The 22,568-nt window shown below is 39.6% G+C and overlaps 1 protein-coding gene across 2 annotated transcripts; it reads left to right on the top strand.

The window, feature by feature from the left end:
- The first annotated feature begins 52 nt into the window (after positions 1-52).
- rsf1a (remodeling and spacing factor 1a) lies at positions 53-22,171 on the top strand. Of its 2 annotated transcripts, XM_083551567.1 has the most exons (17): positions 549-828; positions 919-1,053; positions 2,779-2,870; positions 3,030-3,122; positions 3,739-3,944; positions 6,027-6,148; positions 6,308-7,857; positions 7,946-8,146; positions 9,359-9,463; positions 13,039-13,118; positions 13,258-13,312; positions 14,292-14,395; positions 14,485-14,552; positions 14,634-14,823; positions 14,991-15,226; positions 16,177-16,356; positions 18,515-22,171. In XM_083551567.1, exons 2-17 carry the CDS (start codon positions 924-926, stop codon positions 19,024-19,026), a joined length of 3,924 nt encoding a protein of 1,307 aa, XP_083407693.1. In that variant the 5' UTR covers positions 549-828; positions 919-923; the 3' UTR covers positions 19,027-22,171. The 2 variants fall into 2 exon arrangements, with proteins under 2 accessions (XP_083407692.1, XP_083407693.1); XM_083551566.1 differs by having other exon boundaries at positions 53-1,053.
- Positions 22,172-22,568: the final 397 nt, after the last annotated feature.

Here is a 22,568-nt window from a genome sequence, read left to right on the forward strand (position 1 = left end):
CAATCAGGTGGGACTTTTACTAGCCCAATTGCCTAGCATGTGGCTGTTTTTTGGAGTGATGTTCAGATAGAGAGGTTAGGTATATTCTATTGTTATACTGTAATGATATAACGATAGAATTACTTCGGTGGAATAAATTGCGATTAATTGTGTTGTGTAGCTAACCAACCAACCGGGATGTGGCCCGGATGTGACACCTCTCACGACTCTTGTGTTGTTTAACGGGAGTTGTAGTTCGCGTAAACGGACTAGTTTAAAAGCTTTATATTTACATTAATTTACGTTATTATGGGTTGGAAAAAATATTCAGGGTCATTCCGTTTAATGCAAAGAACTGAACGCATTAAAACGGCAGCTATCTGTGGCTCATTCATCGCGTCGGGAAATTTATTTCCGGACCCGACGATGACGTAGGGACACACCTATGAATCCTATTGGCTACCAGTCCTGAGCCAGGCGGGTCGTGGATTGGTCAGCTAGTCTGCGAGCCGGTCACAGCGCAGGAAGGCGGGGCTTGTTAAAACACCGGTGGGAGAAAGGTCACGCCCACTCGGAGACGGCATGGTTTCCATCCTCTTCCTTGTCATCAAGGGTTCATGAGGATTCTGATGACTGATCATGAACTGTATTCAAAAGATCAAAACGCAGAAACCCTCCAAAGGGATTTGTGGCGTTTCAGCGGCGCAGCACTGAAACAAAGGTTTTGCCGGTGCTGCTGTCTCGATTGCTGGATTATTCACAGCACTTCACCTCACCAAAATCGGTGTAGGCAATGACGCATTTATTCTGAAAGTTGGAATCACCGAGTGATCCACAACGCGCTTTCTGGTACTGATGCTTCCCCCGTCGCGGTGAATTGTGGGCAGGCCTCGGTCCTCCCCAGCTTTAATCTCACTCTATACTCTCTAACCCGGGTAGGGAAAATGGCTGCTCGGGGTTTGTGTCCGAGCTTTGCCGTCGTGTGCTCATTTCTCGAGCGGTACGGGGCTGCTCTGGATCTGCCCGAATTGACTTTCCCGCAGATGGAGGGATACTTACAAGATACATCATCAGGTGAGGGGGGAGGGAGAGGACATTTTGCTTCTGGATGGCTATAGTGGACAGGGTCTCTCCATCATCTTCACCACCATCATCATCAGTACCTTACTTCGCATTAACTCCATATTTAATCGTTCCCCAGCTCTTACACACACTATAAAAACTTATAGATGTAATAGATATGAGATCAGGAGCAGAAAACACAGTACCTAGCTAAAGAACTGACAAAACACACCTCCTTGCTAGCATGCTAGTTTTCAGGATTTGATCTACCGTTATAACAGGCGAGAGGAACGACATTATTATGGGATGGAAAAAAATAATAAAATAAACCACACAGATATATGTGTCTCTGGCTTGTTTTTAGTCTTAATCCTTTTTTTATCTAAACTCAATTCTAAGGATTTTTTTTTCTGGTCAACATTAACTAGCGTCTCATTCCCGCTAGCTGTCAGGTGGAATTTTTCCATTGGGTTTGTTGCGTTTCGCCATCAAAATCTACACCATAATATTAACTCGTTATGTATACTCTGCCACTTTTCTAACAATGTTATATGCATAATATTTTAGATATATTTTTTAAATATATATATACTTTGAAATCGTGCCTCATGTTTACATTCACTTTTAGCTAGCAACGCTGTGACAAACAGGACAGAGCCGGCGGCCGTCTCTTCTGCGCATGCGCCCAACTTCTTGGGCAAACTTGGTTCCCACTAATTAGTTGCACAAATATCGATTTCGCATTTTACACACTCTTTCACTTTGCTTTGTCTTGTTTTGTTGGATATTAAGTCTATCCTGGGGTTTATAACAATATTATAACTATCTTGTTTTGTCATAGAGAGGAATACAGAGGTACTACATGGTAGTAACTATTCAGGAATGGAGAGAAATTAGTACAGAAATCCCCTGAATAAATAACAATTACAATCCTAATAATGTTTTTAACTATACACAAAAGTCTTGTTGAGTAAAAAGGGCAACAAACGCACCCGACTGACCAGGAGGCCTGGGGTGCAGTCAGTCAGCATTCCATTTCATACCAAAGGTGTTTAGTAGGGTTGAGTTCAGGGCTCTGTTGCAGGCCACTCAAGATCTTCCACTCCAACATATGTAAACCTTATCTTTATGAAGCTCAGGCTTGGGTCTTCTAGTTGAATTGAAGGTAAATTAAATGCTGCCGCATCCAAAGACTGAATCCATAAGATTGTGTGCCTCCATCTTTGTGGTAACAGTTTGGGAAGAACCACATATGGCTGGAAAATTCAGATGTCCCAATACTTTTGTTCATAAAGTGTATTCCCTGAGTATGTAATGTTGCCTTCACCACAAACCAGAGTAAATTTTACTTATTTAATACATTTTGTAGTGTAAAATTTGATCATTATAGTCTAATCCGACATGTTTCCTGACATGAAAACATGATTTGTTTTCTTCTTCATGTCAGCAATCTCCTTATCTCCCACTCGATCAGAAAGCTTCCTGGGTTGTTTCCCTGTAACGGCCGAGGCAGACATAATACATCCATTAAATATCTGCCTAACACATAAAAGACCTCTATCTGAATGATGCATAACAATGGAAACTCTGGTTTATCAGAATTGAAAATGATGTTGAATAAACCACTGAAAATGTATTAAGGGTATAGAACTAATGGTACTCAATTGTATGTATTGATTTGCATGTAAGTGATAAAGGTGTTATTGGTTTATTGATCACCTTTCTGTGACACTGTAGTTGCCCAGCCTCTTGTTGAGCTCCATGTGAAGTTACTTCGCAAACTTGGCAAGTCGGTAACGTCGGACCGATGGGAGAAGTATCTTGTTAAGGTAAATAAAAAGACTTTTTGTACTTGGCGCTAGAATTACATAGTGTAGTTCAAATCCAGTCATCCGATATGTATTAGTGTGTATTTCATGATGTTTTATCCTGTACAATATGTTTTCTTATGTATTGATTGTTTTTTATTTATTTTATTTTTTATACAGGTGTGCCAGGAGTTTAATAGTACCTGGGCCTGGGAGCTGGAGAGGAAAGGATACCCAGAAATGTCAATAGATTGCAAGGCTGACATCCTTAAGGTGTGGTTTTATAAAATATTTAAATTATTAGAAGTGATTTGGCATTGTGAGGAAAGAAAAGGTTGTCTGATATGCTTGTACACCATATTGATTGTGGATACCTGAAAATAAGATTGTTCCACTAGATTTGGGAGTTTTTTTATGGGGATTTGAGCTCATTTAGTCACAAGGGTGTTAGAAAAGTAAGTATCTGATGTAGGGTGAGGATGATAATTCATCCCAATGGTGTTTAGTAGGGTTGAGTTCAGAGCTCTGTTGCAGGCCACTCAAGATCTTTCACTGTAACGAATGTAAACCCTATCTTTATGGAGCTCGGGTTTGGGTCTTCTAGCTGAATTAAAGAAAAAAAATTTTACGCTGCCGCATCCAAAGACGTAAGACCGTGTGCCTCTATTTTTGTGGTAACAATTTGGGAAGAACTACATACAGCTGCAAAAGTCAGATGTCCCAATACTTTTGTTCATAAAGTGTATTTCCTGAGTATGTAGTGTTGCCTCCTCATAGCTCCAGGATCCCTGGTTCAATCTCCTGATTTCCTCTAATCTTAAATAAATACCCCAACTACCATACGTAGTGCACCACGTGCCTTGTGTTTGATAGCTTGTCCGTTTCGCAGTATTTGTGTGAAAGCCAGTTCGACGACAACCTCAAGTTCAAGACGGCGGTGAACGAGGAAGACCCGGAGCAGATGCGCCTGCAGCCGATCGGCAGAGATAAAGAGGGACTCCTGTACTGGTTCCAACTAGACCAAGACCAGAACGTGCGCCTCTACGTGGAGGAGCAGGACGATCTGGACGGGTCATCTTGGAGGTGCATTGTCAGGTAAGCAGTAAAGAAACAATCTGGAGAATTCAAAGAGTTACTTTGCTTAATCAGTGAACAGTCAAAAGATACATACAGGAAACAGAAAAAGAGATTGTGCTTGTTTTGTCCATAAATGTACTGACACCAATTCAGGCACTCTATCAGTATTGGAAATGCTCTAATATTATTTATCAGAAGACAAATTTTGTCCAGACTGAGCATTGTTGTTTTATAGTGCATTAAAAATTCAGGACTGGGTGGTTACAAGATTTATTTTCTGTTGTTAAAGACATAGTTCTTAGATTTAAAGAGAGCGTGCGACAGGGTGGAGAGAGGAGTTGTGGTATTGTATGAGGAAGTCTGGTGTGTCAGAGAAGTATGTGAGGGTGGTGCTGGACATGTATGAGGACAGTGTGACAGCAGTGAAGTGTGCAGTAGGAATGAAAGACTGGTTTAAGGTGAAGGTTGGACTGCATCAAGGATCGGCTCTGAGCCCTTTCCCGTTTGCATTGGTGATAGACAGGGTGAAGGATGAGATTAGACAAAAGTCTCTATGGACTATGATGTTTGCGGACGAAATTGTGATTTGTGGGGAGAGTAGGGAGCAGGTTAAGAAGAACCTGGAGAGGTGGAGGTACACGCTGGAGAGAATGGGAATGAAAGTCATTAGAAGTAAGACAGAGTACATGTGTGTGAATGAGAGGAAGGGCAGTGGAGTACCTGGGATCAACAGTGCAAAGTAATGGAGAGTGTGTTAGAGAAGTAAAGAAAAGAGTGCAGGCAGGGTGGAGTGGGTGGAGAAGAGTGATAGCAGGAGTGATTTGTGATAGAAGAGTGTCTGTGAGAGTGAAAGGGAAAGTTTATAGGACTGTGGTGAGACCTGAGATGTTGTATGGGTTGTATTAGAGGCAGTGGCACGGAGTAAAAGACAGGAGGTATAGCTGGAGGTAGCAGAGCTGAAGATGTTGAGATTTTCATTGGGAGTGAGGACGATGGACAGGATTAGAAATTAGTTTATTAGAGGGACAGCACATGTAGGACGTAGCAAGTGAGAGAGGCGAGAGTGAGATTGGCATATGTATGCATATTTAGTAATTAGCAAGTACAATAATAAAAATGATTTTCAAAAAGATTCAACAAAGTGTCTCTCAGAATTGTAATACAAACATGGGAGTTGTAATATATTCATATATTATGTATATGTAATATATGCAAATTGATATATATATTTTCACAACAAACTGAACAGAGTAGATCTGTCTTCTTCTTTGCGTAATGAGTTTTAAACCTCAAACTACAAAGATTTCTCCCACAGCACACTTGAATTCTTGACTCGGACTGGTCTGAAAGGTTTAATTCATTTTCTAGAGCCGCATGGCGCAGACAGGAGGTTAGCTGTAAAACAAATCACACATTTACATGAATGAGTTGTTGTGTCTAGTAACTGAGCACTAGCAACACTATCACACCACTTTTTTTACTTAAAGATGTCTAAAGGTTATTAAATAAATAAACAGTAATTTCTTATTTGGCTCATAAGTCACATGTGGAGAACAGACAAAACCGTACATTTGCATTCGGATAGAACTGTTTCTGCAAGTCGTCATCCTGCAATGGAACACTGTTCTTTTCCAAATGAAGTTTGTGGACACCTGACTATAAGATTCTTATGTGTTTTTTTGTTTTTTTAAACATCCCATTCCATATTTAGTCCCAATTTGCTGTTTTGATTAGGTCAATTTTTCTGGAGTGTGATTGTGGAGATTTGTGTTTATTCATCCATAAGCGCGTTAGTAACGTTTCATCCCAAATCCATCCCAAATTCATCCCAAAGGTGTTCAATAGGGTTAGGTTCAGAGCTCTCTAGCAGGCCACGCAAGATCTTCTGCAAGAACCCATGTACACCATATGTTCATGTTCTTGCATTGTTCAGGTTTTGGGTCTTTAAAATGTCATGCTTTCCAATTGTGTGCCTCCAACTTTATGGTTACAGTTTGGGGTAAGAAGCAAAATCAGGTGTCTCAATACTTTTTGTTCATATAGTGTAACTTACAGTAAGGCCATGAGTCATTGGCAGAGCAATATCATTTGTCTTAACAGTAATAGGACCGAGCTGGCTGACATTTTGGAGCTACTTAAAGCTAAGATAGAACCAGCAGTGACAGATGAGGAGCGAAACGATGGTACTGCTGGCAGCCCTGGAGACGAAAAAAGTGGCAGAGGTACTGTACAGTTTACACACTGTTTCTATACCTACTGAATCATTATGAACGTGATTTTTGTATGACAGCTCTTACAGTTCTTGTCATAAGTCACATGGTGAATTTGTGATCTGTTTCTTGCTACGTGAATATGTGTATTTTATATTTATTTTCCCAAAGGTGAAATTAAAGACACGAACAAGGTTGGTAAGGTGGAAGAAGAAGAAAGCAAGCCAATTACCCTGAGCACTGCAAATGCAAAGCCTGACAAATCCGTCAAAAAAGAAAGTCAGACGGTGTGCGAAATCAAAACGAAAGGATCCGAAGGGCCGCTCAGACTGGAACAAGAGCGAAAGGACAAGCTTGATCCGAAAGCGATTGGCAGCGAAACCCCCAATTTGGACCCGACTCCTGTTATAGACAACAGAGTGAGCACCATTAAAAGCCTCGTCAAGGACGAGCCGAGAGATTCACCTCGACACTGGAACGCCATTTCGGTCGTCATGGCACCCAGCTCCATCAAACAGGAGCTTCCAGGGAAGACTGATTCCTGTAAGGACAAGAAAGAGAGAACGGCAGATTTCGAGAGGGCTATGAGAAGTGACCAGCAGGCCAAGATACCCCTGAAAAAGCGGGAGCTGAAAAGAACCGATGGCTATGACAACAGTCCTTACAGCCACATCAACAATAATAACAACAGCAATGGCAGTATTTCTGTGGGTGGCATAATTGTACGCAACCCAGCAGCAATGGAGCACACTGGAGAAAAGAAAATAGCACCAGCTCCGCTTCTTACAGAAAACTCTCAGACACAAGGGAGTGAATCTGTCCATGAGAGGGTCATGTCTCCAAGTAAAAGAGAACAATACGTAGGTTTTGGCGTTATAATGGGCCCGATTGAGAGACCGCAAACATTTCCTGTGCCCGATGGCTCAGGAAATGGCACGAAGGATAGAAACGGACTACACGTAGACCGGGATGTGAAAAGCTTTAAGACCGAGGTGACGCATGCTGAGAGCATACGGCAGTCGGTCCTAGTTAGAAAGCCAAGTGTTTCCCAGGCCACTCATCATTCAAGCATGAGCGAAGAGATGACACTGACGGTCGAGCATGCAGAGAGCGATGCGAAAGTAAAGGCTCTTGGAGCAGACGCTAGAGAGCGAGCTGCATTATTGCTAGCTTTACCGGCTGATGCTGAAAAGGAATACAGGGATGGGAAGTCGGTTATTAGATCCAGTGCTGAGCAGGAAACGGGTGCAAAGCTGGAAGAGGCGAGCAGTACAGGAGAGCAGAAGGGAAGCAGAAAGGTCAAAACGGCAACACTTCCCGACGGAGGAACGGATGATCTGATCATTAAAGCTTCAGAAGGCAACATCAGCAGAGGATCGAAAAGTTCGAGAAAGAAACGCTCCGAAAAAGCCAAGCTCAAGTCGCAAACCGGCGAGGATCGGAATAAACCCGATGACGAGGAAGTGTCCTCTGAGCTTCAGAAGGAGGGAATTCGTCTCAAGATTAAGATCCCGCTGCACAGACGAACTCCCGAGCTACGCAGGTCAGCCAGAATCTGCAAGCCCAGTCCCAAGCTGGCAGAGATTCAGGAGCGGAAACACACGGTGCCGTCTACGACACGGGACGTGGAAGAGCACATGGATCTGGACGAGGAGAGAGCGCTTCACAAGAGGGAGCTGCACAAGAAAATCACCTCAGATGGACAAATCAAACCCACTAAGGTTATTCTTATATTCATGTAGAAGTTTGTTTATAATTAAACCCATGATAAATGTCAGCAGAGTTCAACAGTCTTCTGGCACATTTCAGGGGAAACGGCGACACAGGCGGCCTCGCTGGTCGAAACCCTCAAAACCTCGCAAAACCGAAGTCGCTCTGGGAGGGGATGCGGTACTTGAGAGCAAATCTGAGAGAGACGATGAGAAGAGCGAGTTGGATTCGCAGAATTCAGAGGAAGCTCCACCTGAAGATGCCTGTAAACACTGCGGCCTCCCCAACCACCCTGAACTGGTGGGCCACACACCCATTTTATTTCTTGTTAGCATACTTGCAGAATAAAGAGTTAGGGGTTAAAGTCTTGAGGAACTTAAATTAGGGAGGTGGTAGCTGAGTGGTTGAAAGGCATTGGATCGGAAGGTCACAAGTTTAGATTCCAGCACCACCAAGCTGCCACTACTGGGCCCTTGAGCAAGGCCCTTAACTCTCATCTACTCAGTTGTAAATCGCTCTTTATAAGGGCATCTGCCAAATGTCATAAATATAGGTTAGCATCAGCAAGTTGTAACTCGACGGAAACTGGTTTTTATTAACAAGTTCTGCCGGGCAAACACTGTGGAGGTTTTATAGTCCTTTTGTGATTGTTGTTAGACTGCTTGTCAAATTGCTTGTCAAAAATGATCCCCATGTCACAATGTAGGATCTCAGTTGTCATAATGTCAGTCACTGTACCAAGAATACTCGCCCGAAGTTTTAAGTCATCAATCCGTGACACATTCAGACCCTCTCGCTAATGGTAGCGAACAGCAAACAAAAACAGTAATAGCGATAATTTGGTCACGCTAATTGCATCATCAGGGTTCTCGGTTTGACGGGTGTTCAATCGGCGTCAATCCAGCGATCAAAGACTACAGATTTTAGCCTGGGATTATAGGAATCTTTTACGACTTTCAAAATTTGTCCATACCAAAATCAAAACGGGTCTAAATCGCACAGTGTGAGTCCAGCATTAAGAACAAAACAGTACAGGGTCTCAGCACCATAACACACTGCAATAACACATTTTTCTTTTTATCTAATGAAGTCCCTCTAATGATTGATAGACTGCTTAATTAAATGTATTCTACTTGTATTAGGGATCAGCACAATGAGCAGGCTAAAATATTACCTAGAGAAACCACATTTTAGAAGCTGAAGCTTCTGATTCAATGTCAGCTTGAAGTAATAAGGTATTTTTACCTGCCCAAAAGCATGCATAGTATGTTTCTGTGACCATCATTTTATCAAATGATGACATTAAAGTTTCACAATTACCTGTCTCAGTTTTGTAGCTGTTTTACAAATTGTGCAGTCATCCTGAGATTTCTTTCTGAGATTCTAACAGCATCTACCTGACGGCATTAACATGCCAGTGTGGTCTCATGAACTCTCGACCGAAGTGTTTATGCACCTTGATTCTATTTAAACATCTATTGTCAATGCTTTTTTTTTTCTTCTTCATTTTAGATTCTCCTCTGTGACCATTGCGACAGTGGCTACCACACGGCCTGCCTGCGACCTCCTCTGATGATCATTCCTGATGGAGAGTGGTTCTGCCCTCCGTGTCAGCACGTGAGTAGCAACACAAAGCCTGTGCTCCATCGTCGGTATACAACAGATTTCTACATACGAAACATATAGACCTATTCAAGACTAAACCAATTTGTTTATTTTGTTCCACAATCCCAAAGTAGCCACATTTACTGGTTAGTTATCTAGATAGCTCACTATAATGTGTACATTCCAGTCCAAAAGATGCATCCAGTGTGAAATTGACGTCCTTTCTTCTTTTTTCATCGTCATCTAAAAAGCTCTAATTTTTAAGGCAGATGTTATATTCATAAAAAATGGATAAAAACATGCAAATATGACATCACACACATACACACACACACACACACACACACACACTACACCGATAGTAGGGCTGTCAATATTAATGCGTTAATAACACTTTAACGCAAATTCATTTTAACAGCACTAATTTTATTAACGTGTGATTAATGCAGCATTGAATTCTATTTGACTGTTTTACAAACAATACAAATAAATACAAATAAAAGAGGCTAAATTAAAACCTTCAACACAACACATTCATTCACAACGTCCCATCCGGCAATTAAAACCGTCCGTGTGGAAACATAGCAAAAGTTCCGTTAGGTGTCCTGATGGTTTACGTAGTTCAAAACGCCATCATTACTTTAAAACATGTACAAGAATATTTTGTCTTCATGCTCTATGTTGAGTTTGGTTTCACTAATAATAAACATACATTTGCATAAGGCATCCATATTTGTCCATAGCCATGTTGATTAGAATATTAAAAACTTGAAAAGTATTAATTTAAGGTACATTTAGAACAGAAAGATATGCGATTAAGTTGCGATTAATCACGAGTAATTTATTAATCATATTTTAATTGATTGACCACCCTAATGTGTACCAAACTGAAAGCCCTGTACCGAAAAATTATATATTTTAAGGGTACAGGGTTTTCGGTTCGGTACCGAATGCATTACTTTTACGTGAGGAACATAGTTCAAATCTGAGTTTTCTCAGGAACGTATAAAGTGGCAGACCGCAAGTTTGTTTAGTCGCAGCCTCGCACTTTGAGTAATAACATTTTTTAATTTTCTTTTTTTTCTTTATACTTTAAAACATACACAACGTTATTGCTAGGGGTAAAATAAAAAAATAATAAAATTAGTTAAAAAATTCATAGCGCTCATGTTACTTCTAACCAGGAAATGGCTAATGGCTAACGCTAGGTGCCATTGATTGCTTAGCGTGTTTTTTTATTTTTTTTTTATTTTTATAATCCTGACAATTTTACATTTTAAGGGAGTGAATAAATGAAGGATGGAAGGAATGAAGACATTTGTTAAAAAATTCATAGCGCTCATGTTACTTCTAACCAGGAAATGGCTAATGGCTAACGCTAGGTGCCATTGATTGTTTAGCGTGTTTTTTTTTTTTTTTTTTTTTTTTTTTTTTTTTTATAATCCTGACAATTTTACATTTTAAGGGAGTGAATAAATGAAGGATGGAAGGAATGAAGACATTTGTTAAAGTATACTGAAATAAGTAGAACAGTTCAGTAGAACATATATTTAGAAATTTAAATATTAAACGTAAAAAAACCACACACACACACACATCTGTATAACCCAAATGGGGCCTAACAAATGTAAACTGGTTCAAACATTTTTTCTATTTATTTAATTTTATTTAATCAATTTAATTTGTGACAAGGTCCCCTGGTGGTCTAGTGGTTAAGATGCAGCGCTCTCACCGCTGCGACCCGGGTTCGCTTCCCGGTCAGGGAACCATCCCCAGCCACTCTCAGTGCCGGTCCCAAGCCCGGATAAATTGGGGAGGGTTGCGTTAGGAAGTGCATCCAGCGTAAAACATATGCCAAATCAAACGTGCGGAGGATCCGCTGTGGCGACCCCTAACGGGAGAAGCCGAAAGAAACTTTTAATTTAATTTGTGACAAACTTATCAATAACTCAATATAATAAAAAGTGTATTGCATTAATTAGATTGTATTTTATTTTTATAAAATATTATTATATATATTTTTTAACCAAGCAAGCATTTTAAAAGTAAACTGTTGCTGTTCACAATTGTTAATAATAATAAACTGTGTTTATTATAACTTTTTTGCATTCTCCTAACCATACCGAAATTGACCTGAACCATGACTTAAAAACTAAGGTACATAACGAATATTACATTTTGTGTAGCATTACACCCTTTAATACATATACATTTGCACACACACACAAACCCCAATTTCATAAAAACCGGGACGCTGTGTAACAACTAAAACAGAATGCAATGATTTACAGATCTCATAATGACCGCAACGTCTCATAAAACTTGGAACAGGGCCATGTTTACACTGTAGCGTCCTTTTTCCTTTTAACAACAATCTGTATACATCTGGGAACTGAAGAGACCAGTTGATGGAGTTTTGGGAGAGGAATGTTGTCCAAAATCATGTCCAAATCATGTCCAATACATTATTCTACCTGCTCAACAGTCCTGGGTTTATTTTAGTTCATAATTCGCAGAATGTTTTCAAGTGGAGAAATGTCTGTACTGCAAGCAGGCCAGCACCCGAACTCTTCTGCTATAAAGCCATGCTGTTGTAATAGATGAAGTATACTTTTTTTTTTAGCATTGTATTGCAAGGCCTTCCTCAAAAAAGCACATGTTGCTCTAAAACCTGTACAGGTTGCCAAATGCCCTATACCTTTCAGCATTGATGGTGCCTTTCCAGATGTGAAAGATGCCCATTCCATAGGCACAAATGCACTTCCATAGCATCAGAGATGCAGGTACTGAGATGCATGAACTGAGCACTGATAACAAGCCAGATGGCCTCTCTCCTCCTTAGCTCTTTAACATGTTTTCCACAAAGAATTGAACATTTTAATGTTTGAACACTACAGTTTTCAGCTTTGTCTCAATACATTTTAAATGAGCTTCGGTCCAGAATAGATGGTGTTTCTGGATCATGTTCACATGTGAGTGACACTAGAGAATCATAGGTGTCTGTGAGCTTAACTACATTAACACTTACATTTATGGCATTTGGCAATCACCCTTATCCAGAGCAACTTGGATATGAGCAGTTAAGGGTTAGGGGCCTTGTTTAAGGATCTAGCAGTGGCAGCTTGGCAGTGCTGGGATTTGAATTTGTGACCTTCCCAACCAGAGGCCAATTCCTTAACCACTGCGCAATCACCTCAAGTATGTGGAAGAGGGTAAATAGCTCTGCCCTTTGACATTCCAAAAGTAGACAAAGAAGCTATTGGATTTACATCTCAGAAATACAAGTGTTAGCCTTCTTCCTCTCTGGTAGCTTTGGCATGATTGGATAAACTTGGAAATGTCAGCTGACCAAACTGAGGCGAATAACAGAGAAAATAAAGACACTTTAAAGAGAGTGCCAGCTGTACTATTCTGTATGCATAAGCTTATAATTATTAAGCAGAAATAAGACCAATGTGGCTTTTTATTCACTACACAGTGCATACAAGAGAAATTATTTACCAGTCAAAAAGCTAAAATATAACAGAGAGGTTTATTTACTTGTAAGTGCAAACATTGAGTGTGAATAACTGCAATGTCATTTTCAGAAGCTGCTGTGTAAAAGGCTGGAGGAACAGCTGCAGAATCTGGACACAGCTCTGAAGAAACGGGAAAGAGCTGAGAGGAGGTGCAGATATCTCACACAACACAAAAGCACCCCTCACCAACACTGTTTGCCTGGTTGACCTCTGTGTTTTCTTCCAGTATTTTGTCAGTATACACTAGTTCACGCCTGCCATTTCTCATGCATGTTTTTGTGTCTGTAGGCGTGAACGCCTGGTCTACGTGGGAATCAGCGTGGAGAACATCATACCCAATCCAGTTAGTACATTTAAAAAAAATATATGCACTGCTATTGAATCCTCAATTCTGAGTGGTCAAAATGTGTTGATATTCTTGTATGAAAGCACCTCAGATCACAGGTTTATTTTAATTGTTATCCTGATCCCCATTTTTATAAAAACTGTATACATCAAGTAAAATAAATTTTCATTTAAAGAAAAAAATATATAGACGGTATACACTTTTTGAAACCAAAAGGAGTCTTGACCATGGACAAAGACTTATGCTTCAGTGTGTTTTTATATATATATATATATATATATATATATATATATATATATATATATATATATATATATATATATATATATATATATATATATATATATATATATATAAAATAGGGGTTGACAAATAGTGATTTTTACTGATATCGATAGCTAGGTAGGATCATACTTGACGATAAGCAATTAATAAACAGAAAAAAATAAATAACAACACTCCATGTAAAATAGTACTGAAATTTATTACAAACATAAAAATTCAAAACAGTACTGAATTATAAAAAAAGGCTGAATAAATATAATTATATTAGTTAATAAATAATAATTATAGAATTAATAAAGTATAAATTTTAAATATAATATAGAGCTCGCCGTGCAGCACACAGTCTCGCATGTAAAAACAAACAGCACGTGGTTCAGTGATTCACCTCTAGAGGCCGCTCTTGTAATGACAGTGGACCAGAAGAAGGAAAAAAGTATGGATTTTTGCCGATAGTTCCAAACCGATTAATTGGTCGACCACTAATGTATATTTCTTGACCATGTTGACAGTGCTGGCATTACAACTTGCCAACAACAATCACACAGTTCCACTAGATGCACAGATATCTGTTATTGGTTTTATCCATTAAATCCTTTAATCTTTCAAGACATAACTGAGTATTTTGATCATGATAATAAATTAGGCAGCAGTTTGACAAGGTTCTTAAGTAATTTCTTCCTCTTCCTCACAGGATGCAGAGGCAGAGGATGGAAAACAAGAGAAGAAAAAGGGTATAAAGAAGTGCAAGAATCTGGAGAGGAGATCGACCCGAAAGAGAAAGTCTATTAGTTACAGGTGATTTGGACCTTCAAAGAAATTAATCCTGGCCATCTAGCCGTCATTTCTGCATAATCACATTCTGTTTATTCATTTTAAATCACCAGGTTTGACGACTTTGACGACGCGATCGATGAAGCAATAGAGGAAGATGTACAGAATTCAGATGGAGGAGGTAGGGAAACGTATATGCATGAGTAGATGAAAGAATGTTGGCTTGAACAAGTTGTAGTATTTTGTGTAATTCTTTTCGTAGACGTGGGTCTTGGTAAGGATATGGCGGCTATCACAGACCAGGAAGAGAAAGAGGGAGCCAAAGAGATCAGGCAGCCTGTGAAAACTCCTGCTCCACGCAAGAGGAAGCGCCGCCGGAGACTTAACGATTTAGACAGCGAAAGCACCCTGGATGAGGAGGAGAGCGAGGACGAGTTTCAGATCAGTGACAGGTGAGTTAGACCTACTGTCAGCCAGGACCCTCTCAAATTGTGATCTTTCACAGAGAAGACGATCTTACAAACATCTGCCTACTAACACACTTTCACACAGTGGCACCCCGGACGTCAGTACTTATGCCTTTCTGTCCTGTTTCTTTTATCCCCTTCCTCGAGCCCAGTATGGAGGAGGATGATTTTGTGGTATCTGGGGATGACGGAGGCAGCGATGCCGAAGCTGCATCCTGGGATGGGAGTGAGAGAGGCAGCATCTCCAGCAGTGTAGACCGTCTGCCTCCGATCAGGAAAACAGCCAGGAACGGCCGAGCACAGAAAACCAAGAGGAGGATACGCAAATCAGTTAGACGCCACCAAGGTTCCTCGGAGGAGGAGGAGGAGGAAGAGGAGGAAGAGATTGGTTTGTTGTTACAATTATGTTTTTATGCACTAAAGATTTTAGAATTTGTGTGATTTCTTTGTTTTAGTTTGTTTTAATTTTTTACATTTGTCGAATCATTTATTGATGTTAACTAGCAATTTCTGTTTATTATAATTATTATTAGTATAGTCATTATCCTTCATTCATCCTCATCAGGGTTTATTTGGAACTGAATTCTATTATTGGGACACACCCTGGATGGCATACCTGTCCATGTCCCATGTACACCGACTTATAGGGCAAATTTTGCATACACAATCTATCTACTGTCATGTTTTTAGGAGGTTGGAGAAAACCAAAGAGCCCAGAGGAAGCACAGACACAGCATAGAATATGTGCAGAAACTCCCACACAGTAAACAGAACTCAAAGTTATTATCTAGAGGTCAGTCGATTCATCGGTTTTGCCAATTAATTGGCACCAATAGTTGATTGCTGGAACGATCAGCTATTGGCAAAAGTCTACACAGATAGTTTTTCCGGGTAGGGTTCATTGCTTAAGCGTTTACACTTAAGTCGTTACGAGAGCGGCCTCTTGAGGCGAATCATTGATGCCACATGCTGTTCATTTTTGCATGTGAGCTTGCTCGGTGCATGGAGAGCGCAATTTTATATTTATTATTTTCATATTTATTCATTTTATAATTAATATATTCATATTTTTTTATTTAGCACATTTTCATAAAAAGTTTTTTTTGTAATAAAGTTCAGTACTATTTTACATGTTTTTTTAAATAATTTTTTTTTATCCGATATTCATTTAAAAAACTATTGGTCGATTGATCGGTTATCGGTATGATCCAATGTAGCTGTCTGTAAAATCAGTCGACCTCTATTATTATCTGTAAAAAATCTAGAGTTTTGTGAAATACTGACCATACTTTTATTAACAGACAGCATATTATCTTTGTTTGGGTTTCCCCGCTGTAGATACAGAGGGTTCCAGTGAGGCCAGCGACAGTGATGTGAATATGAGCAGGAGACGGTCACGGCGCAGTCAAAAAGCCCAGATTAACTATTGCGAAACATCAGAGTCTGAGGGGTCGCAGAAAGTCTCCAAACGAAAAATTAACCAAGCGCCACGTCGCCGCCGAATCTCCAGCTCTAACAGTGAGTCAGTTCTCTACTCTGTTATACTGTCTGAACTTCCAGTTCTCTGTGTTCATCAGGAAGACTGGTAGCTATTTGTTTCTCTTCACTCGCTACCTACATTTACTACATTCTTTAGGTTATAGTAAAAGGGCCACTAATCATGTTTTAGATAATGACAGACATTCACTGTCTACATTATTAGAAACACCTAAACAACTGCACATGTACAGTGGGTACGGAAAGTATTCAGACCCCCTTAAATTTTTCACTCTTTTTTATTTTGCAGCCATTTGCTAAAATCATTTAAGTTCATTTCTTTTCCTCATTAATGTACACATAGCACCCTATATTGACAGAAAAACACAGAATTTTTGACACTGTTGCAGATTTATTAAAAAAGAAAAACTGAAATATCACATGGTCCTAAGTATTCAGACCCTTTGCTCAGTATTTAGTAGAAGCCCCCTTTTGATCTAATACAGACAGGAGTCTTTTTGGGAAAGATGCAACAAGTTTTTCACACCTGGATTCAGGGATCCTCTGCCATTCCTCCTTGCAGATCCTCTCCAGTTCTGTCAGGTTGGACGGTAAACGTTGGTGGACAGCTATTTTTAGGTCTCTCCAGAGATGCTCAATTGGGTTTAAGTCATTGCTCTGGCTGGGCCATTCAAGAACAGTCACAGAGTTGTTGTGAAGCCACTACATCGTTATTTTAACTGTGTGCTTAGGGTCATTGTCTTGTTGGAAGGTAAACCTTCAGCCCAGTCTGAGGTCCAAAGCACTCTGGAGAAGGTTTTCGTCCAGGATATCCCTGTGCTTGGCCGCATTCATCTTTCCCTTGAGTGCAATCAGTCGTCCTGTCCCTGCAGCTGAAAAACACCCCCACAGCATGATGCTGCCACCACCATGCTTCATTGTTGAGACTGTACTGGACAGGTGATGAGCAGTGCCTGGTTTTCTCCACACATACCGCTTAGAATTAAGGCCAAAAAGTTCTATCTTGGTCTCATCAGACCAGAGAATCTTATTTCTCACCATCTTGGAGAACTCCATGCGGGTTTTCATGTGTCCTGCACTGAGGAGAGGCTTCCGTCGGGCCACTCTGCTATAAAGCCCCACTGGTGAAGGGCTGCAGTGATGGTTGACTTTCTACAACTTTCTCCCATCTCCCGACTGCATCTCTGGAGCTCAGCTCTGCAAGCTTCACCTGAGCAACGATTTATAGTTTTTTTATTGCTGAAACTTTTGTCTCCTGGGATGTCACACAGTCTCTAGAGTGGTGTGAAAACCAAAAAACATTGTAGATGCAGAGGATCTGAGGCTAGTTTTTCATATATATATATATATATATATATATATATATTTTTTTTTTTATGATTTTTCGACTACAGGTAGTCCCCGACTTAATATAGAAATGCGTTCTGATTACCCAATCGTACATTAAAGATACTGTAAGTTGAGACATCGCCTATCCTACCCATGAGTCAGGGGTGATCGAGGAAGAAGGGCCTTAGTCAGGGAGGTGACCAAGAATTTGATGGCCACTCTGAAAGAGCTCCAGCATTTCTCTGTGGAAAGAGGAGAACCTTCCGGAAGAACAACCATCTCTGCAGCACCCCACCAATCAGTCCTGTAGAGTGAACTGGAAAAAAGTACTCTGCACTGATGCTCCCCATCCAACCTGATAGCTGGAGAGGTTCTGCTAAGAAGAATGGAAGAGCACCCGTTCGCAAGTGGAGGGCGGAGCCATACGCTCTTTCTTTTGTTCGGACACGGCGATTAAAAAAGGAGAGCGATGAGCTGAAATTGGGCTTAAAAACACAGACAAAAATACTAACACAGAGACAACTGAACTAAGGTATCTCACACAGCGGGAATATGTTGTTTTTTTTTTTTCTTTTTTTTTTCTTTTTTTTTCTTTTTTTCATATCGCTGTCGTCATCACAAGATCGAAAAATCATAAGTCAAACCATCGTTTGGGAAATACCTGTGTTTATTTGGCATGTCCATTAAGTCTCTGCATATGAACTGTGTGTAAAGTCAATATTAGAACAAGCATGTAGTGCAACATATAATATATATAATGCTTTATAGAATATATTAAGCATCTGTTTATTCAATTAAAGCTTCGAATATTATTTTTATATTATTTTAATTCCTCTACATTTTATTCCAGCATCTGTTGTTTCTAAGGACTCCGAGCCCGAGGAGGAGTCTGACTTGAGGAGCAGACGCCGAGGCAGAAAGAGACAGTCCACGAGGGAAGACTCGAAACAGAGGCACAAACATCTCAAACTAAAACCAGCAAGAAGTACAAGCGAGGAAGAGGAGGAATCCGATGAAGAAGGAGACACTGGAGCATCCGAGGAGGAAAAGAAGCCACTCCGTAAAAGCCTGAACCGTATCGAATCGGATGAGGACGAAGAGGACGGGGTGGAGAAAAGACCGATGAGAAAGACGGCCGTAAAGCAGGACAGCAGAGTAACAGACTGCAGGGAGCTGAGTGTGAGGGGACACACCAGAGGGTTAAAGGACTCGATGCTGAAGCACAACGGCCTGCTTCCTCTTAGATCTTCACCTCAGGATGAAGACGAGGAGGAGGAAGAAGAGGAGGAGGATGAGGAGGATGACCTCACCGCCGCTACGGACTTTGTTAACTTTGTTTTTGACAGCGAACAGTTATCGTGATGTGCTGAAGATATTTTCATATATTATTTTTTTTCATTGCTTGTTTTTTTTTTTCCTGAGTGTTTTTGAGTGTAATGGACCAATCCAAGCTTCCAGAGGAATTCTCACGTGATGTCTAAACATATTTTGGTTTCATGCATCATGCACATGTCAGATGTAGAGCAGGGTCTCAGTGCACATCCTGATTTCTATAAGCAAAAGGTGTCAAATTTTTACATTTACATTTTATCATTCAGTGGCAAACTTGATCATATGACTAGGTCACACAAGTTCCCTTGCTAGTGAACCTGGCTCAAGATTTTGTTGCTTCTTTCTAAAACTGGGGTAAAAACTTAAAGATTCTAAACTAATATAGACTCAAGACACTAAGGTTCATTGTCACTTTTGTTTTTCCCTTCTCAAAAATCTTCAAAGAAACAACAGCAACTGAACAGTCGTGATCTGGTTTGTATTTTATTCATGAGAAAAAGACGAAGACTCTGGAATGGTCATTCTTGCCAAGCTGGTCCACTCAAGATGGTCACTTTGGCTAGGATCTGTTAGCCCAGCTCACCAAAAAGAGTCGAACCTTCCACTCAGCTTGCTGCCATTTTATGTCAAAACATTTCAAAGATCTCTAAACTGTAAAGCGTTTTCACCAGCTTTCTTTATGGCTAAAATGGTTTCATACCAAACACATTAACACTATTATTTAACCCTGCACTATATTATTTAATAGGATTTGAAATAATTACATTATAACCACAAGTTACAAGTATAACGAACGTCTCACCAGTCACACTAACGGACAGGTTTCCATGGAAGATACCTGAAATGGCTTATATATGCAAATCGGCTCCTCTTTACCTAAATCTGAATCGTCCAACAATTATGCATACAGATATTTTTTTTTTTTTTACATAAATCACAACATTGCACAACATCCTGGAGGTGGTTTTGTATTACACATCTTAATATCTTACATATGGGCTTGAAAAAAATGTAAAACCATTTTGTAATAATTACTAAAATAAAGAGATCCACTACAAAAGCTAGCTAGCTAGCTAGCTAGGATCAGATTGCTATTCTATGAGTGTGGTAAAAGAGCAGGTTCTATAACCAATAGAACATCTCGGACAGTTTTCATCTGGGAAACGAACCAACATTCGGCTTGGGTGATGCAGAACTGCTTTTACTATCTCAACTCTTATACCACACCAATTTGACACTTGACACAGTTATCCGTTTATAGTTGTTTTCTATTATAGTAGTTTATATTTATATTTAATGTAGCCGGCAACTTGTGGTACAAATTAATTCATGTTGTCACTTACATAATGGCAGCTATACGGAGTCATTCCCTCAATTTATTTTATTTATTTTTTAGATGAGAAGACTGTCCCATGGTTAAGATCGTGTCCGTCGTCCAAATCTTTGTGAACGAGCTGATACCATAGACGCTATACTTCTATTTGAGTGCGAAATTTTAACCAATCAGATGGTGTCGTGGTAGAACAAAACTAAGAATTAGACGGTAGCATCTGACTAAAGCTTGCTTAGTTGTTTTATTGTATCGATTAAAGATATAAATAAATAGCTAGTGAGCGTGGAACTTATTAGTTCAAATAGAAATGTATGTTTATTGTAAAATTGGGTATCATCTTAACACCATGCCTTGATAGCGTAGCCTTGAGAAATCTTTTGTGATATAAACGCCAGTCTGGTATATAATTACACGTAAAAGAGTTTAGCTAGCATTACCTTGTTTGCTAGCATATTGACAAACTATCTAATGTCAGATGTCAAACTAGTGCTAATAGTAACTTTGGTAACAAAGCTGACTAGTTAGCAATTTATCTCTATGTAATCAGAGGGGTTTATTTGGATATTTGGCTAGTTTGGATAGTTAGCTAAACTCAGCATGTATGCCAAGCACTACAATAAGCCAAAAACATTTTTAAAAGGTTAGGAGTGCTGTCGTATGATCAAGTTTGCCCTGATCATCTGATCAGATCCAGTCCTTTTGGACCCAGGAAAATCAGGATGTGTGTTTCTAAGTGATCTATGTACACTAGAGCTGATCTTCAGAAAGTAAAGCACTGTTATTTGTCAGGCCAGTAATGCGCCATCTGTCTAACACGAGCTTATATTAGCCTGTAGAGACACTGTACATTTTCTGCTTGTATGCTAGCACCTTTTAAATCGGTGGTTTAGTAATGTTTCCAGTTTTATTTTCTGTAAAATAGAAAACAGGAAAAAAAAAAAATTTTAGTTTTTTTTTTTATATATATAATTATCAGAAGGAGATTCTGTTTGAAAGAGTTTTGCTAACCCTAAACAACAATCCTCTGTGCCAGCCTGCCCAATTAACACATTTTATTCAAGGCGAATTGTAACCCAAGCGTCTCGACACGTTCTGTTCTGCCATCGGAAGAGAAATAAAAATGCAGCAAAATATCAATATCAAGGCACAGAATTTAGTCGAAATGAATTAGCAGCTTTTATGGAAAGAACGCACATACAGTAAATAGCTACTTTATAAAAGAAGTGTCTCTCATTACTATAACAGAAAATCTTTTACTGAAAATGTGATCTTAATTTTATATTTTGAATTGTTCCCCCAAATTTTGTCTTTTCTAGTACATCTATAAAGGTAACCTATGGTAGTTAAATCCTTTAATGCTAATTTTTTTTATTTTTTGTTTTTGTTTTTCCAATAACACTGTATAAAAATGTATGTGCCTGTTGACTTGCCCTTAGGCTGAAGTAAATCTTGACTGAAAATGCACTTCTCAAAGCACCTTGGATTGTACCAGTTTAACCCAGTTCAGCCCAGCCCAGCCCAGTCCAGCCCAGCGGTTTCGACTCTCGTTCGAAAGCACTTTACACAACACTCTTTTGCTTTATTTCTCTCTTTCCCACTAAGTCATTCAAAACTGTGCTGTGTGCTCTACTTGGTCAATTGAAATCCAACACTACCAAATCATTCCAGGTACACACCACACAAACCAAGTCTAGAGTCCCGGTGAATGTGGCCTTTGTCTGCTGTAAAGTTATTCAACTGGAATGAGTGTTACTTCTATTTTACTGTTCTAATGTTCAGTCTCAGTACATAACAAAATAAAAAAAACAAACCTCAATAAACATGACAAGCGTATCTGTGTAATGAAGTCTCTTCGTTCATTACATTACATTATTGCTTCCAACAAACATGGATCTTTTGGATTTCCAACTTTGACCTATAATATCACTTCCAGAGCTGAACGTGGCAGGGAAGACTGCCTGGAAATTCAAAATCACCCCGGGAGTGTTGTCTTGTGTCCTGTTGGAAATAAAAAAAAGTCAATGTGGTGCACCACAAACCCAATTATTCAGTCGTGTATGCACGTGGTGTTTGAGGGAAAGTATGTATAATATGCCAATCATACACAAAAAAAAAGGAACGTATTCAGCCAAATATATAACACTAAAAATTAAGAAGTTGCTACTTTGAAATATGTTTAGATGTGTAAAGGATTATCCAAAGCTGAGTGTGCATTACACAATATGAGGAGGAGTGAAAA

The sequence above is a fragment of the Silurus aristotelis genome, assembly GCF_946808225.1.
Source record: "Silurus aristotelis genome assembly, chromosome: 10".
Classification (NCBI taxonomy): domain Eukaryota; kingdom Metazoa; phylum Chordata; class Actinopteri; order Siluriformes; family Siluridae; genus Silurus; species Silurus aristotelis.

Bases quoted from the DNA above. Each gene is read 5' to 3' on its own strand.
- rsf1a (XM_083551566.1), top strand. From the start codon at position 924: ATGGCTGCTCGGGGTTTGTGTCCGAGCTTTGCCGTCGTGTGCTCATTT. The intron at 2,871-3,029 runs GTAAATAAAAAG...TTTTTTATACAG, and splicing joins GGGAGAAGTATCTTGTTAAG to GTGTGCCAGGAGTTTAATAG. The intron at 13,119-13,257 runs GTGCAGATATCT...TTGTGTCTGTAG, and splicing joins CGGGAAAGAGCTGAGAGGAG to GCGTGAACGCCTGGTCTACG.